Source organism: Mugil cephalus, chromosome 1, assembly GCF_022458985.1.
Source record: "Mugil cephalus isolate CIBA_MC_2020 chromosome 1, CIBA_Mcephalus_1.1, whole genome shotgun sequence".
Classification (NCBI taxonomy): domain Eukaryota; kingdom Metazoa; phylum Chordata; class Actinopteri; order Mugiliformes; family Mugilidae; genus Mugil; species Mugil cephalus.
Genome location: NC_061770.1, coordinates 14,363,962 through 14,382,075, shown reverse-complemented (window position 1 = coordinate 14,382,075; position 18,114 = coordinate 14,363,962). Strand labels below are relative to the sequence as shown.

The 18,114-nt window shown below is 45.0% G+C and overlaps 3 protein-coding genes across 3 annotated transcripts in view; 1 reads left to right on the top strand and 2 right to left on the bottom strand.

Annotated features, from left to right (window-relative positions):
* Positions 1-8,308, top strand: part of LOC125013371 (potassium voltage-gated channel subfamily D member 3-like) — a 96,190-nt gene extending 87,882 nt beyond the window's left edge. Inside the window, exons 6-9 of the mRNA XM_047593996.1 lie at positions 2,427-2,459; positions 2,571-2,663; positions 4,009-4,262; positions 5,219-8,308. Of these exons, the coding sequence (XP_047449952.1) occupies positions 2,427-2,459; positions 2,571-2,663; positions 4,009-4,262; positions 5,219-5,393 (555 nt within the window). The 3' untranslated portion in view covers positions 5,394-8,308. The remainder of the gene's footprint in view (positions 1-2,426; positions 2,460-2,570; positions 2,664-4,008; positions 4,263-5,218) is intronic.
* Positions 8,046-9,907, bottom strand: LOC125013378 (5-hydroxytryptamine receptor 1-like). The gene is made up of 2 exons (XM_047594009.1): positions 8,875-9,907; positions 8,046-8,582 (listed from the first exon to the last, which is right to left on the bottom strand). Exons 1-2 carry the CDS (start codon positions 9,817-9,819, stop codon positions 8,427-8,429), a joined length of 1,101 nt encoding a protein of 366 aa, XP_047449965.1. The 5' UTR covers positions 9,820-9,907; the 3' UTR covers positions 8,046-8,426.
* A 596-nt stretch (positions 9,908-10,503) lies between these two features.
* Positions 10,504-17,485, bottom strand: ddx20 (DEAD (Asp-Glu-Ala-Asp) box polypeptide 20). Its single transcript, XM_047611937.1, has 11 exons — positions 17,269-17,485; positions 16,037-16,131; positions 15,473-15,641; positions 15,270-15,384; positions 14,939-15,081; positions 14,389-14,527; positions 14,202-14,260; positions 12,861-12,943; positions 12,641-12,746; positions 11,998-12,099; positions 10,504-11,901 (listed from the first exon to the last, which is right to left on the bottom strand). Exons 1-11 carry the CDS (start codon positions 17,462-17,464, stop codon positions 10,691-10,693), a joined length of 2,418 nt encoding a protein of 805 aa, XP_047467893.1. The 5' UTR covers positions 17,465-17,485; the 3' UTR covers positions 10,504-10,690.
* Between the last annotated feature and the right edge of the window lie 629 nt (positions 17,486-18,114).

Below are 18,114 nucleotides of genomic sequence, written 5' to 3'. Positions count from 1 at the left end.
GACGAGATATGCGAGCTGAAACAGCTTACGGGTCTTCTGAAAACCAGCCATGCCACAGGTTCCAGGAAGAACAACTGATTTTAAAATTGAACCCAAGAGACACAGATAACCCTCAAAATGTTAAATCCCTAATTCAAATTGATGTAAAAATAAATAACAAAGTGGTCCTCTAACCCCTGACACGGACAGCCTGACCTCTTCAGTAAGTTAATCATCGGGCCCGTTCTTTAATTATCCCAGCTTCCTGTCAGAGCGGGCTAGCTGTGCTCTCATTCAATAAGCAGCACTTCTAATGTGAGCATCTCTAAGCCCAGCTGCCCATCTGAGGAACAGGCTTCGGGCAATGCAGCAGGAAGAGTAAACACAACTCAAGGATGTTCCTTTCCTCACCAAAATGTTGCGGTTCACGAGCACTATAGTGGCCCGGGGGTGACAGAGTACAAAAACAAGTGCTTATCCCACCCTTTCACATGCTCCCTATGTAACTGCTGTAGCTCCCTTCAGTAGCAATGATGAGAAACAAATGAGAGTGGCACCAGTAATGTTCAAACAATGGAGGAGTAATGTATCAAATTTATATTAAAGCCTAAAGAAACAATAGAGAGAAATAAGGTGTTGTTATATGTTCTAATGTATCTATCGTTTATGCTTTTGTGTATATTTATTATAGGCAACTGACCATCAGTAGTTGAGCAACTTCCTACAACTTGGTTCTTTTCAGTTTTAAAAGAAACATTTTCTAAGCAGTTTATTTTACAACTTGTGATTTAAGACTCCCCCGCAGAGTGCACACATATTCATTAAGACTCAGATCTTAAAGGTAAATATATACCTAGCTCACCACAAGAGGAAAAATGAGTAATTAAAGTATCTGTCAGAAAAAAAAAAAAAAAAACGCCAGAGAAAAATATTTGTTTCCCCTTTTCTATAGTGTGTAAGTTCATCTAAACTAAATAAGTGGAGTGGGAGTCATTAATTCATGAGCAGCCACTCACTTGTGCTCACTTTACACATAAACGCGGCTTTCGCTCCTTTTTTTCCCCATGTCTTTTTTTTTTTGTCTTCTATCACATGAATCATTCTGACAAATTGGACTTAAAAGCAGGCGCAGTCGAAGCGGCTGAAGATAAGTCAAGCGTAGGTTGAACTGTGAAGAAGAGTACTCAGTGTTTTTGTCGCTCAGGAGATCAAGCTGTTTCCACTTTACGGTGCGGTGGGCCACCTGGGCGGAGAGCCACGGCCGCCTCCAGACAGACTCCTGCTACGTGCACGCAGTCGCACGTATAGGGAAGGACAGAAATAACTCGGCCCAAACACCTGTGTTTTACTGCTGTGTTAGGTACAGATAAGCGGCATGAAAAGCGGCCTCGTATACAAGAACACCGAGTCATCAGGGCGGGAATGTACCCTCTCAGCAAAGAAGCCTGTGCTTACGACACCAGCCACCCGCTTAACAAACAGTAAATTGCTACTACAAATCTTCCAAACATGGCATTTTACTTGCCTCTCTGCGGTGCTGTGGAGCATGTAGGATCAGGGCGGCACTTCTCGGCTTTGTTTTTTTATAAACAGTTCAACCACAGATTCTGCTGGGAAGCACTGATGCAACCCACTGAAAGTCTATATGTGGAACGCTGCCGTAACTCTGGCAGGAACAATGATGACGTTCTGCATTTGTACCGAAGATTCGTCTTCCCAGACTCGAGCGAACACTCAGAATGTTTTTCTTTCCTAATGATGCAAAGTATTCTGTGTCTTCTGACGGCTAGCTCTTCTACAAATCCTACTTAGATGCTACTGACAGATCGTTATGTAAATTCAAAGGGCACTTATTCCAAATATTAGAAACTGTGCAGATAAAGCAAACTTGCTGCGTCACCCGTAAATTTTATTACAGCTCGTGCTTCTAATGATATGATCTTTCACCTCTTGCCCAGTTCCATTTTTTGCTGGTTTCCTTTCTTCGTCGGAGGATCGACGAGCCACCCCAATAGTCGATAGTCCACCCATTCTCTGACTCACCTCGCCACTGCCCAGAAATGAGTTCTGCATCCAAGCATCCACAAAACTAGAAATAGCCCGAGCTTCTTCACGCAGAGTTACACACACACACACAGACAAATGAACACATAAGCAGGCCACGGCATAAAAAATGAGGAATATGGAAAACAAGTCATTAACGAGTTGCCTGTAGTGAGCCTTTGCAGTAACAGAGATGGAGGCAAAATGTCACGATGGAAATTTTTCTGTGAATCGTATATACTGTATATCTATTAGGAGCTGAGTTGTGCTATAAGTCAACCCCCCACACACACATACACTCACCACAGATCAACGAACTGGCTCCACTGATGTCGGTTCTGAACTATGAACACTAGTAAAACTCTGCCTGTCTGTTCTCCTTTTGTCTCCTTCTCCATCTGAAGCAACTTCCATACAAGATGAACTTTTCAGATCAGGTACTGAGACAGAGATTGGCCGCGCACCTCCCACATCTGATTAGTGTCTTCCTTAAAGGGAACGTGGAGTAAAACTTGTTTGTTTGTTTGTTTTGTGTGTATGCGTTTCAGAATTCCACTGAGGAGGAGCAACGTTTAAGCAAGTCTACCTCTCTATTAGAGAGCCAGCACCACCACCTGCTGCACTGTCTGGAGAAAACCACTGTGAGTGCACAAGCTTTTTTTTTTTATCTAAAAACAATGTTGGTTTTAAAGTTTAAAGATCTTTATGGAACTCTGGAATGTGCAGCCATCCATGCCTCCTCTGTCGCTACAGCTCATTAGGTACAAAACAACAACACAACTGGCAGAATATACTGTAGATCTACAGTATTTTGTAGTGTGCACGAGCGCTGCTCACTGTTGCGTAATGCCCTGTACATTGTATTTCCCCTATGATACATGCTTGCCTGCCTGTATATGATACAAACACTGGATGTTTCAGCCAAGCATAGCTGAGAGCATCGCAAACGAAAGACTCACATTATTTGCTCTGCTTTATGTGTTTGTGGAGGAGATGGCCACACGAAGGCCAGACGGAATGTGAGTTAAACCTGCAAGAACAGATTATAGATACAACATCTCCTTCTGAGGCTGATACAGTGTGGCAGACATTAGGGAACAGTTGCCTGTTTACACATGCAGCAGAAGGGCATTAATTAATTTGGAGTCCTGTTTGTGTCTAAATGATGTTTAATTCAAGTCCAATATTCACTCTCATTTCAGCGCTGCCAGATCTAGAAGGAAATATCTCGCTGTCAACACATTAAAAAGCCATTTTAACACAAACGCTTTTGTCTTACTGTCTTTGTAAGGACATTATTGGATTATTGGATGATATGTAGCCAAGGGGTCTTCAATGTTTTTCAGGCCAAGGACCCAATTCAAATAATACACAGGTCCAAATATACTTTTTTTTTTTATTATTATTATTTCAATCGTGTAACAGTAGGGAGGTCATGCCAGGAAATTGTGGGTGAAAATTAAAACATATATATACATAATGTCTGATCAACCAAAGATTTTGTAAACCCGCTGCAGTACCTGCATGGAACCCCTAGGGGTTGCGAACTCCCTGTTGAAGACCTATGATTTAGCCTCTTACAATAACCCTAACCTTCAAGTGCCTGATTCTAACCTTAATTGGAAAACTAAGACCTTTGAAGACATGTTAAAAAAAAAAGAAAAAAAAAGTGAAGACTTCTCAAAGGGTCCCTTTTTCTAAATGTCTTCCCTCCCACTGGTCCTCACAAAGATAGCTGGACAAGTACACCCACACCTACATAAAAAAAAAATAATCACAGGTTCTGAGAGGAGTTATTGACCCAGGCTATGGAGCAGAAAATGACAGGATATATCAAGCCATATACAGTACATGATCATAAATATAAATGTTGTAAATGTCAGATCTTTCTTTTTTATGACTCACTCCCTCCCTCTCTTCCTCTTTCTCTCCCACCCTCCCCTCTCTCTGCTCTGCTCTGCTCTTTACCTTGTCTTTGGGCTTTAGAACCATGAGTTTGTGGATGAGCAGTATTACCAGCAGAGTTATCTGGAGGCAGGGCTGCAGAACTACCCGTCTCGAAGCCCCTCCATCTCCAGCCAGGACGGCGTGACGGGGACATGCTGCACCCGCCGGAGCAAGAAGCACCACACCCCCCTACCGAACGCCAGTGCCCCGGCACACATGCAGCCTTTGACGCACACACACCAACAAGGCTTGCAGGAGCTCAGCACCATCCACATCCAGCCCCTCAGCACCAGGTAAGATCAGGAATTTAGGGCAGTCAGGGCTAATGGATAGCAATAAAGAGCTTTTTAGCATCCTCTAGAATTAGCCTTAATACCTATTATGTAACTGATGATAACTAATAATGAGGTGCTAATTTACTTTTACTTGATTCCCTTAACATTAAGTCATCAGTGATTCTGAGAAGGAATTTTGTCCTGATTGAGACTTTGACCTGTACTTTGGCTTTTTTTTTTTTGGTTAGTAAGGCTCCAAATTGATGTCAAAGAGGAAGAATCTTGTAATTAACTTGCTCGTAAACCACTTTCTACTCACACACATAAAACGGAAAACACAAGCATCCCATTGGATTCGCATCACTGGCGATCTGATAAGAGTAGGTTTAGGTTTTTGTTTGGCCCACAGACGTGTGGAGAAAGCTGTTTAAATCACTTCACCAGCCTCTGTTTAATCAGATGTTTTTGTTGTTGTAGATAAAGCTACATCCAATTCTCGAGTAGTGATATATTGTGCAGATCTGCAAAGGTGGCCATTGGCTTTACTAACACCTTGGTAATAAGATAATTGGAATTAAGACTATTCGCCTTGTTATACTGCTCTGACAGCAGCTGTAATGAGATAGCATGGTACTGGATAGACGTAGCGCAGAGGAAGGAGAGAAAGAGGCCAAGGTGGGGCGTATTTAAATAGGGCGCTGAAAGCAATCGTCCAATAGGAGGCTGTGAGGAGGTCAGTTGATGTAATTGCTCACTGTCAACCATTAATTTAGGCCTGTTATAATTTTAGTATAGATGCAAAAACCCCATGTGCAAACCTGATGCTGATTTCTTTTAAGCGCACAATTTCTCCAGGGTTTGTTATCTTTGACAGAATACCTTTCATGTTGAAAGGCGCCTCAAAGAAAGTTTCCACTGGAAGGAGGAGAACCTCTAATCCTTGTTTTTTTTTTCTTCCTTTATTTTCCCTCCAGCCGCTCCAGTCTGAACATGCGCGTAGATGAGCCAGCGCCTCTGAACTGCCAGGGCAGCCAGATCACCACAGCGATCATCAGCATTCCCACGCCACCTGTGACGACTCCCGAGGGCGACGCTCATCTGCCCGCAGCCCACACCCACCAAAACGTTGTGAAGGTGTCCGCACTGTGAAGACTAATGTGCAGGCGCGTCACACAGAAAAGACTCATCGAGACGGACTGAGGGACGGAGGAGGACTGAGAATGATGGAGAAGGTGTTCAGAGTCCTAGTCTGGCCCTGGTGAAGCCTGCCCTCTTCTGGTCATGTACTGTAACGACATGGACTCCCTGTACAGACAGAGGATGGCTTTTAGATACAGTATCTTCATGTTAGTGGTTGGCAAACGTGTGTGTGCGAGCGTGTGCACGGGCGAAAGAGCGGGGAAATGTTTGCAGGGAGTTGTTGTGGGTGAGAAGGCGAGCGAGTGCGTGCCTCCCAAGTGTCCGACGTGAGTTCCCAGAGTAAGTCATGTGTCACTGTGCACAAAGCACCTTTTTTATGATTTCAGTTTCACGCTTTTTTTAGCAGGAGAAATGAAAGAGTATGAGGGGAAACTCAAAGGGAAAGAACAAATCCAAAACATCTTTTCCCCCCGCCGATTCAATCCCGTCATTGTTTTGTGTCATTTTTGGTCCACTTGCCCGTCAGTAGATGAATATACCACCATTCATTTTCAGGTCCAACGTGAGCTGAAATTCTTACAAAGATGAAACCCGGTGGGTGTGTCTGCAATGGCGTTTCCAGTGAGTTTCGTATTTGTGAACGAGTGCATGTGAATTTTTGCTAGATTTGTGACATTTCGGACCGGAGGTGCGTTCGTGCGTGGGTGCGTGCGTGTGTGCGTGTTTGTCTCAGCTGATTGAAAACTTGTGTTTCAATTCCTCTGGAAGTCTCTACGGCTCAATATATGGTATATTTGACTAGCTGCCACTCTTAAGGGTTCGCTGAACACATTTCTGTCCAAAATTCTCAGCTCCAAGGCTTCTCACACGACATGTGCCTGTTTTGCTGGAGTAAAAAGAGATGTGTTTGCTTTTGTGGTTTCCACAGTTTCTCCCCCCCGTTCTATTCCCCTTTGGCTCCTACAGCCCGACGGACCTCAAATAACTCAACTTCTCTAACAGAGAAACACACACAAAAAAAGAGTACATTTTTGAATTCTAACCACCGCGATTAAAAGCACAAGACGTTTGCTGAGAATTTCAGACACAAATCTGTCCTGAGCCTGTGATCTTTGTGAATATTGTTAATAGAATATTTTGTAATATTTGACCTTTGTTTGGCAGAACCAGTGAAGCTGTCCTCTCGTTCTCTCTCTTTCTTCCCCTCACTCTGTCTTTCTCTATTTCTCCTTCTTTCTCTAACTCTCTCTCTCTCGTTGTTGTCCTGTTGTAACCCTACCTCCTGTGTGATCAACAGTATGCTTTCAGTAGTCTTTATAGCTGTCGACGTTTTTTCTTCCCCAAACTCAGCGGGCATTTTTCAAAGTTGTTGAGAATGTGTACTCTATGTGGTTAGGAAAAAACTTGGTGTTTGTAATTTTTGTCCTCCTTGGTGTTTCAAAAGGATTTTATTTACTTTTATCTTCTGGGGAGAATTTTAAGCAGGGAAGTCTGTTGTTAACTTGACCGCAGAGACATAGAGGACACTGGAAGAACCATCCACAGATCTCTGTCACAAAAAAAAAAAAAAATACCCATGATGTTCAATCTTTTCTCTCAACTACCGCACCAATGACTTAAGTATTATTTTCATCAAATCCTGTCAGAGCTGACCTTTGTAACTATGGACGATGACCTTTTTGGCTAACCTCCAAGCTGATGCCGGTCTGTTGGCCTTTTTTTTCGTCTTGAATGTCACTTTGGGTTCTGCAGGCCCGGAGGCCGTTACTAAAGTTGGATGCGACCAATGCTGGGAGTTTCACCAAAACAGGGAAGAGCAGCTTCTGTCACAGTGGGTGAAAGACCCACTTCTGCTCCATGTAGATTAAATAAAATGGTGTTCAAGAGCACACAGTCTGCATATTTCAAAAGCAATACTGGAATTGGGTCTGATATATTATGTCTACCCACATGTAGCTGTTTGTTTTTCTTGTAGAATTATTTAAAGCGAGTGTTAAACTGGCAGCAAATGCATCACGGTCTTTTAAAAATAGAGATATATATGTATTAGCTTAAAATTGAGGCAGAACTCCACAAAACACATATCAGCACATCAGCCACAGGTGGAAATGTGTGACAAACCATATCAGTGCATCATTAAAGGTCCTCTGATGTGCTTTAGTTCTCTCTGATCTTGAGGTGAGAACCAACCAAAAGACAGACAAAACAGAATTGGGGCGAGACGTGGTTTACCTCTGATGTTTCTAGTACGAGCGCTGGTAATGTAGTATTGCACACACAGTGACAACTGCCTAGATCCAGTGTTAGCGTTTAGTCAAGCTGTGCGCAAATTTCTGAGAAGAAAAAAAAGACGAGCACAGACAGTCAGAGCTTTTCAGTGTATTTCAAAGGGACATTGACTTCATATTCACAGCATAGAGTCCGACATTTACAGTCTATTGGAAACTACAACAAGAGTATGACATAGGTAACAGCAGAAGCGAGGCTCCCTGTATTTTGTTGCTAACGACAGTAATTAAACGTGATTAATCTCCTGCTTCCCTGTTTCAGGACAGGTTGTTTTGTGTCAGCTGCACTTTCAAATGACACAGTTTAAAATATTATGTGAGCATATATTCCGCTTAAAGTGTCAAAGGATTGCTTTTTTTTTTGTTTTTTAAGTTTTGAAGTTTATTTACAAATGACAAAAACAGGTCTGTGGTTGTGTTTGTCTCTCTCTTTCTCTGTTATGTATTCTCCTTTGATTGTCTCTTTTCTGGGCTCACTCAGTTTTCCTCTGACTCTTTTGCTTTGCCCTCCTATGCCACCTGTCGTTGTTGAGACTACTGCTGTGCGTATCTTGTCAGGTGTTGGATATTATTTATGACCTTGTCTTGTGTCCTGGCTGTGAAACGCCTGATAAAAACATCTATATCTGCCACAAATACACAATCTGTGGGCTCTCTTCTTCACCTGCCTTTAAATCGTTCTGTGTGCAAATACAAGGTAGCGGCGTTTTCTGTATTCATAAAGTACAGTCCATCTTGCCAACGTCTAGGACTTTTAGGCTCTCGGTTTTAGGGGACACCCTGGGATGGAGGACAGGACCTTGCCAAGTTCAGAGCGAAACTGTCTGGTCACGAAAGTGTAAATGAGGGGATCCACTGCGGCCTGCACGCAGGTCAACACCACTGCTGACGTCTCCAGCTCCGTCAGCAACTGTAGGATAAAACAGGAGCAGGCTTAGAATAGCGCACTTACGTGGAAAGGTGATGCGCCAAAAATAATTTCTTTATGATGCTTTACATGGAGCCAGTGACTGTTTTCTTCATCAGTAACTGAATCCATTAGCAAAATTGTGATAAAAAAATGCTCTGCCACTTTGCATTTAGTGGTTTACTTGACACCTGATGCTTGATAGCAGAGCACACACCAGAAACCTCACATCATAATTATTCCAGGGATGCATTATAATGTATGATATTGTGTAAGCAAAAACTTCTACACTCACTCCGTCCGCGTCTTGCCACGAGATGACGTTCATTAGCAAAATAACCACCATGGGCACCCAGAAAAGCGTGAACGCAATGATTATGTACCCAAACCGCTGCGCCAGCTTCCCCTCCATCCGCTTCTTCCCTCGCTCCTTGGCTCCGGGTGTGAGAATGCACACCGCCCCGACGATCTCTGAAGGGCCACCCAGCGACCCTCCCGTGGACGCGCCTGCTTCGCCCACCAGGAGCATCGTCCTGCGGGGAGGCAGCGGGCTGCAGGAGCCCACGCGCGGCAGAGACCTGAAGGGGCCCCGCAGAGTCGCCTCCGGCGCCGAGGCGGGGACGTCCACCCAGTTCCAGACGTGCTTCGACGCCGTCGGCCGCAGCTGGACCCCACGGCTGAACACTTTCTTTCGGTGCTGCCTCACAACTTTGAATATCCGCGCGTAGTGGATGACGATCACGGTCAGGGACAGCCCCCACACCGGCACCAACACGTAGGGTCCGAACGGATCAGAATATGGAAACGGGTCGTGACCGCGCTCCCCGGTGTGCGGCCGGCAGAGCATGTAAAGAAGCGCCTCTTTGGAAAGAGTCAGAGAGATCACAGCCAGAACGAGGCCGCACACCCAGATGGACATAATCCAGACGCGAACCCTCGCTTTCCTCCCCTCGGTTTGAAACGGGAAGGCGATCGCCTGGAAGCGCTCCACGCTGATGCTCACCAGCGTGAGCAGCTGGACGCAGCTACACAGGGCGTAGGTGAACTGCTGCAGGGTGCACACGGACACCTGGGGCTCTTTCCCATAGCGCAGAAAAGAGAAGAGCAGCAGCGGCGTGTCCACGGAGCACTTGAGCAGATCGCTGGCCGCCAGGCTGACCAACAGGGCATTGTTGCAAGTCTGGAGACTCTTTGTTCTGAACACGACCCAACAGACCCACAAGTTCCCGGGTAAACCCATGACCAGTGTTAAAGTCAGCACTGTGCAGTTGAATGCGAGAAACGCAGTGTCCAGGCGAGTCAGCCCGGCTGTTTGGTTCCGAGTGCCAACTTCCATGACCTCCCCTGCATCTCTAGTGAAACCTTTAAGGTAAAATATCTCCTTCATGCAGCCTCGACAAATCCCCCTCCTGCCTTTAGCCCACATCAGTGTGTCCCAGCACGGAGCCAGCATGGGACAACGTTCACGTTTGCAGCATGATTCAAATTGGCAACATACGTGCTACAAATGATGAAATTAGCAGAAGTGGGCTCCTTATTTGTTTAGATTCATTTTTATTTTTTTTTTGTTGCCCGGCAACATGCCTTTTGTGTTGCCCAACACTGATTGGGTGTACGGTAGGTGAGCGTTGATTAGACTGTAATCAGGAGCAGGTGGAGCTGCCTGACCTTGGTGTGATCTGTTGAAGAGATCACTTACAGTCCGGGGCGCAGACTGACCTTCCACTACATGCAACGGGGTACGGCAGATGGCTTGATGCGTAAACACAAATGAGTGATTCGTGCAGACGCAGGCTCCGTGTAGACGCCCCACACTCCCGACTCTTCACCATTTCTGCAGAATCCTAGTGCGTTAACGTAAAACCTCAAGATCAATTAACTGCTTCTTGATGCGCAGAGGGGAAATGAGGGTTCTGAAAACATGTTGGGACATGTAATTTATTAGAAAAGTAATTGTGACAACCATATGGTATGCAGTCATTGGAAAACACAAAATTAAGTGCAATGCGTTAAATTAAGTGCAAACATTGGTCTCTCAAGTCCTCCTGTTCAAATTCATTCATGCACGACACTATATTAGAGGAGGGACTCCTGGTTTAGTGGACAAGTCATTACTTCAGGAGCTCTTCCATGTAGACAGCGTTCATGCGATAAGCTGCCATCCAGTTGTAGGCTGCGCTGTAGTAGTTTTGGTCTTGAAAAGGCGACATGGAGGTGTAGTAATCATTCCAGGCTCTGTAACAAGCTCTCCAGTAACTTTCAGCGCTCCACTCCTCCTCCTCCTCCTCCTCCTCCTCCTCTTCTTTGTCAGTGCAATCCTCTTCATCCCTCTCCCACTTCGGCTCCCTTTTCATCTCTTGTGACTGCTTTTTGCTCGGTTTTCCAATCTCCCTTTTCATCTTTTTCGATTCATCTCCGCGAGCCGGAGCCGGAGCCGTCTGACTGGTTTGCCTGTCTGATTCGGAGCTCGGCACAGACTCGCTGCTCTCGCCGTGAGACAAAGCTCTCCCACTTGTTGCACGGGGCGTCTGGCCGCGTACTCTGGGTGCAGGGAAAGCACAAGCTTTGGGTTTAGTGGCGCTTGCCCTAGATGTGGGCGCAGTGGGTGCGGGTGTTTCAGCGAGAGGCCGAGTGGCCGCTCTGTGTTCACGACTTGCAGCCTGATTTGAACTTTGCAGCGCCGCATCGCCCCGATCCTCCTCCATATCAGAGGCAGAACTGGAAGGAGCAGAAATCACCCTCGGGGGCGGAAAGTTCGATTTGCGCCATTCACCGCTCTTTCGGAAATTTAGACGACTGTCATCGTGAAGCGTGACAGACTCCCTGTGCCCACTCTGATCAGTGGGGTCACCGTCCTCTCGGCCTCTGAACTCCCTGATGACCTCCACTGATCTCCCCAACCCTGTCGTGATGAACTTCTGGAAGTCCCACTCGGCCTCCTCAAGGCTCATGAACGTCGAGCCGTTATTTTTGAACGCGCTGAGCGGAAGGATCTTTGGCAGAGCGTCTTGTAGCTCTTTTCGAGTAGGATTCACTTGAAGGGGACGTCTCGGCGGAAGGTCTTTGGCGGGGGATATCCTTCCAGCATTCTCTTCGCAGTGTGCTCCTCGTCTGGGTGCAGGACGAGTCTTCTCCGGGGGGTTTCTTTGACTGTTTTGCTCCTCAGCTTTATCCACGACGGGCTCATACGCGTGCACTTCAGCCTTCGGACGCCTCCTCTTCTCTGCCCTAGAGAACAGCCGGGATAATGTGTCTGGAGTGGAGGCCTCGGCGCAGACATCCCAATCACACGGCTCATCCATCAACCCGGGCTCTACGGTAGCTAAAAGGGCAGCAGACGGAGGATGAATATTAAATTAGAGGGAAGTGGATATTAAACGTACTGAAACCCCCAGACAAACATGTGAACGGGACTCACACGGCAGCGCAGACAAACTGAGGCCACACTTTTGAGCGATGGCCATCATCTTGTTCTCCTCCTCGCCATGGCAACAGTAGGTCACAGCCAGCCCCTGAGTGCCTGCAAACAAAACGCAATCTTGATGAGGGCCCCATTTAAACACACACACACACACACACTCAACCTCTCTCCACCTCTATCCAGACAACGTACTTAAGATCAAATCCTTCCATTTCCAAGAAACATTAGATTGAGATAATTACAATTACAAGCAGGTGACTCTGAATCTACTGACCTTGCTATGTGCATCAAACCTGATAATACTTAGGAGGCTAAAGCTAATCTTCATAATGGGTTTTAATGCAGTCAAGAGGAGGACAATCCTCTGTGGTCAAGCGAATCCAGCTTAAATTAGAGCAGTGGGAATTCTAAAAAGGTAAACACACACGCCGCTACTTTAGTTAGAGTTTCGAGAGGAAAAAGTGAAAATAACTTGTTTTTTCCAGAGTCATAACCAAACTGAGGACAGATTCGGCAATAATGATGTAACCACTCCACAAACAACTCTGAGCGTCATCAGAAACCTGGGCTGCCCGGCCGGGTGATGGGACAAGGTGAAAGTGTTGACTTCTGCCGTAACCAACGGCAGTGGAGAACTAACCGAAGCGCCCGGCCCGTCCGATCCTGTGCATATAGGTTTCCCAGTCCTGCGGCACGTCCAGGTTTATGACCAAGTTGACTTTCTCTGCGTCTATGCCCCTGGACGTCTGACACATAGGGGGGGGAAAGGAGAATGAATGTCGTTATCCTTGGGATGATGCCACCAAAACGAGGACGTGTGGCATGTGAAAATGTCACAACGGACGCCGTTCCTGTCTCACCAGGTCGGTGGAGATGAGCACCCTGCACTGGTACTGCTTCAGCTTGGACATCGCCTCCAGTCTCTGGTCCTGACTCAGACCACCTGCACACACACACATTAATTAGCAAAAATAGTATTAGGTATGACTAAACGTCAGTGGCTTGTGCTCATCATATTTTGAAATTATTATAGTTATGGGTTTATATACACATAAACAAACCGAATACAAGTTGCGAATGTGCTAGAAAGCGGTGCCGCCATTAACATCTACTCTAAGGAAACTTTGTTGGGTTCTTGTCTAAAAAAATCAACTGGTGAGGCGACTCCCAGGCACTGACCACCAAGGGTCTGATGAAACTCACTGCAATGGTTCAATAATTGATGCTGCCGTCTCACTTCGAGATTGGAAATCCGGTGGATCTCATCCACCGAGGTGCTCGCACATGGCATTCGTGCTTCTGTGGCATGCGGCTTCAATTACAAAGGGTGCATCTTATCGGAGAGTTGCCACACCTTTGACAGTTGGGTCATTTTGGTGTTAACGGGTTGCCTCACATCACTGCAGTCCTAGTTAAGTTCATCTTCTCATCAGGGTTAGGAATGGTACGATAATGGCGCCAGTGCTGACGTAACTGGTAGCAACCAGACCAAAAACCAACGCAGATTTCGGTGCTTCATTTTGGTGCCACTGAATTTTTTATTACCGCCCCCTTAGCTCTATCGCTCTATTGCGACAATACACAAGACGTCAGTTTTTCACCTGCATGGATGGAAGTGAACTTTCAAAATGCCTAAGGAGAAATGGTCTAAAGGGAGGTAACACCTTGATTTTGATTAAACATCTGCCAACATACAGCATTTTTTTTTTAAAAACCCGAGAAATGTACCATCTTTGATAGCCAGTGAGAGCCCATGCCACTGTTTTTATTATGATAATTTCGACACTTTGATGTGAATTTTATTTTATATTGGCTAATTTGTTTCTTAGTCTTAGCTGTATATTTAAATTAATATTCTGTTCAACTTGCACGTCACAAAGTGCACCAGTACCATTTCAATAGTACCAGTTTGGCACCAGTATCGTATAAAACCTCTACGATATCCAGTCCCAAACTGCCAACAAAATATAGAACTTTTAGTTTTATGATTTAAGGTTTATAGAAACAGTGTTAACAAGTGACCTTTCACGAAAGTGGTGCTGTACCGACTAATATGAAACCAAAGAAGCAAATATACAACCACAGATGGCATTTCATTTAAGATAATATAAGGATGTTTGTTTTCTCTTGACTTGAGGTATTGAATAATTTATATATATTTATATATTTATACATCAGTGTTTTTTTTTCCCCTCACTCACCTGAGATGCAAACAGCAGGTAAGCCTTTGGAAGAGAGGATGTCTGCCAGGTGCTGAGCCCTGTGAAAAACAAACCAAATGCAACAGCATTTCAGAAACCACACCATGCAAAGATCAATCTCACAGTAAATAATAAAAAAATCAGCAGCTCCTATGAAGAGGAGGGAAAACATCAAACCAGTTGGCACCTTGTGTGCAAGTTGGAAAACACTAGGGCTTGGTTGAAGGGGATTTTACTGAACAGCTCCAGCAAATGCTGCACCTTCTCCTCAAACACCCTGTGCGGTAGTGGATGGGACTGCACCAGCTTGTAATACTGCTTCAGGCCTGGCAGGAGGAGCACAAGGACAACCGGCACGAGATCGTTAATTCAACTGACAAACAGCAGCAGTGCCCTTTCTCTTCAACCAAAGAACAACAAGTGGGATGTGGTGAGCCAAGTAAATTTTAAGGATCATTTTCTTCAGACAAAAACAGTTTCTGCCGTGTGTTCTGTACTGTATGAAAAGATCTGGAGGAAACACAAGGCCCAAATGTGATCCTGTCAAAGATCCTGTCTGCAACCCCTCAAAACATGTCAAACTATAATCAGGACAACAGTTTAAATAGATCAACTACTATATAACACACATTACCTGATACACATCTCAATAAACATTAAATCCATGATGTTAACCTTCTAAATTTGTATTTGTGTCAAGCAGTAACAGGTGACCATTAAAAAAAAAAGGGTCTTACCTTTCAGGCCCATGTCACTCGGATTAAGTCTAACAAAGGTGGGCTCTCTCATGTAGCGGGTAAGGTGCTGAGCAAGGGATTCTGGGTAAGTGGCAGAGAGAGCGAGCATCTGTTTGTTCACGGGCAAAGAGGAGAAGATCCAGCTGGAGAGAAGCAGAAAGACGGGAGGATTTAAGTCCGTGATGGTTCGCAATAAACGCGATTATTCTTCTTTTCATTTATTGGTGGCCTATCATTTTAGCCGTAACACCGCGGCTGAATAATCTGCACTCAGCAATTACTTAGGAGGTATGATTAAATAGGAGTATGATTCTGTTTGCGTCCACCGTACTTTATCTGTTCCTGGAAGCTGCCCTCCTCCAGCAGCTTGTCCGCCTCGTCCAGAACAAACAGTCTGACGCTGGCAGTGGACAACATGCCCAGCTCGATAAGCTGCTTGATGCGGCCTGAGCACATGACCAGGATGGTTGTTAATTAATACGAAAAATGAATCCAACAATGAACGCATGAACGTCTATTAACATCGCTCCTTACCTGGTGAGCCCACGGCCACGTGACACTTCTTCAGGTGGAGTTTGTCTTGACTGACGGGCCGGCCTCCGATGAAGACATGGCACTCCAGGCCCTCCATGGCGCAGCCTATAGCCATCACCACAGAGTGGATCTGCACTGCGATCTCACGCGTTGGAGCCAACACGAGCACCTGCGGGTGGGGAGAGGGTTTGTTTGTGGAGAAAGTTATCGGTCAACAGTCACTTCAAGTTGATTGGGAGCAAATTAAGCAAGAGCAGGTGCTGGATACTTCCCCATCGGTAAGACCCCACGGCTAATGAGATTACGGTGCACTAGAATGCACAGAACCAGGCGTATCCTTCCCTTATCAATAATTGCTCTCTCTCATTTATGCTTTTGACACTAAGAGGCTTAAACTCATCAGATTAAAACCCCCCCCCAACAACAACGTGATTAACAATCACGACCATCTGCTGATGGTAAAAAAAGGGCGAAAACTTTCAAATTAAAGTTTTAATTATCCATTCGAAGAAATCTAAAAAGGATCTAAACAATTACTTACGACAAAAGAGCATCGCATCTCACCTGAGTTGCATGATTCTCCAGGACCAGAGAGTCGAGGGCGATGGTGCAGAACACGCACGTCTTTCCCGTGCCCGACTTGGCCTGCACAATCAAATCTGAAGTAAAAGAAAAAAAAAACAGACAAAGAGGGGCGCACGATTAGTCGAGATAATCACAAATTTGGCATACGCGATTAATTATACTCGACTGAGTGCAACAAGTGCCCAATCTACTGCATCAAATCAAGAATCTCCAGGCCACAACTATCCACCCACCATCAGATGTTTACCCCAGGTGATTAACTGCCCTCTGCTTCACAGCTGCAGATGAGAGTCTTTTCTAAAATACTGGCAAATTGCAATTAACAATATCACATATACAATTACAATTACACAGTTACAATTATGTAGACTGAGTACCGCAACCGTATGCAAAGACTTAATGAATGTATGTGTATTTGCAAGGAACACTGCAAACCCCACCGTACAACAATCAGGCATAACATTATGACCTAATATTTGTGGAGAACACAACAGCTGTCACTGGTTCGCTTTGTTGCTGTGTGTTTCCGGCTGCTTCGAACTGAATTGAATTGAATTGACTGTTTTGGATCAATAAAGAATCAGTAAGGTTAACTGAGAGTGTTTGGAGATATAGACTGTAGAATGACTCCAGGTCCAGTATAAATGTGTCACACCAGCAGAGGGTCTGTGTGTAGCCCTGTGCAGTAGTATAATTATGGCTTTAGTGGGGGCCTTTGGATCCTATGGGTTGAGGAGAGGGTCCTCCGTGGATCAGGCTTGTTTCAGTGCATCCCACAGATACTTAATTGGTTTGGGATCTAGTGAACTTGGAGGCCAGGTCAACACCTTTTTTTTTTAGTTGTTCCTACATGTTTTTGTGCGTGTGTGTCTGTGTCAGGCTGCATCCTGCTGGAGGCGGCTGTTGCCATCAAGGAGTGTCATTGCTATGGGTTGGGGGTGCGTGGTCTGGTTTTAATGTTATAGCTAATCAGTGGCAATCAAGTTTGTGCAGGGATATGTAAATATATAAATACAAACTGCTTATCAAAAGATTTGAACTTAATCTTTTTTTTTTTTAATAATACATACATACATTAATACATATATAATGGAGTGTTCCTGTGAAAACTGGCTTGACTATTACTGTATGTAAGGACACTACACCTGGTGCGACAGTGCAAACAGACACACTGTCGCTACAGACCGACCCACATAGTTTTGTGTACCCACCGAGTCCGCAGCGGCCCAGCGGGATCGCCTTGAGCTGGATCGGGGACGGCTTCTGAAAACCCGAGGCTGACAGTCCGTCCAGCACGGCCTGGGACAGCAGCAGGGAGCCGAAGTCGATCCCCTCGGACAGAAGCACATCCTCAGTCCGCTTTCGCGTTTCTACGTCGTGGGCTGCTTTCCTCATGGAGGCAGCCATGATTGCCGGATTGTTGTTTACCGCCGCTGCTCAAACAAAACCGGTTAAAGCGCCTCAGAGCTGAGCTTGTGGCGCCCTCTGGTGACACGGAGGGGGGATGAACCTGGCTGTGCTGCAGGAGGGATTAAAAAACCCATTAGATCAATTGTGGTTTTGCACATTATCTTATTATTGATAAACTAAATTAAGAAATTAAAACCAGACGCTTTGTTATCAGGTGTAAGTTGCTCGTTTATTAGTTTAAAAAAAATATTTCCTAATTATTTTTCAGTTTTTCTATAAGGTCATCCATGAATGCGCAGTTATCTTGTTTCCCAGTAATAATGCCACATAGTTCTACATTAATACGATTTTACTAAATAGATTTGTGTTGCAGTCTTTCAGCTTAATAAAACAGTGCAAGTTCTTGATAAGAGGTTAGGTCCCTTAACTTTTGCTGAAAAAAAGGCAGATCAGAACTAGAAAATAAAAAGAAATAAAAGAAATAAGTTTGAAAAACTTGGCGCAATTTACTACATCACATTGTTCTGGTAGATGAATACATTTATCATACACTGAAAAAAAAATTGGAGTGACAGTTACTTTAAAAAACACACAGAAAGTGCTTGTAATTTTTACTCAGGCTATTTCTAAATAATATTTACCTACTA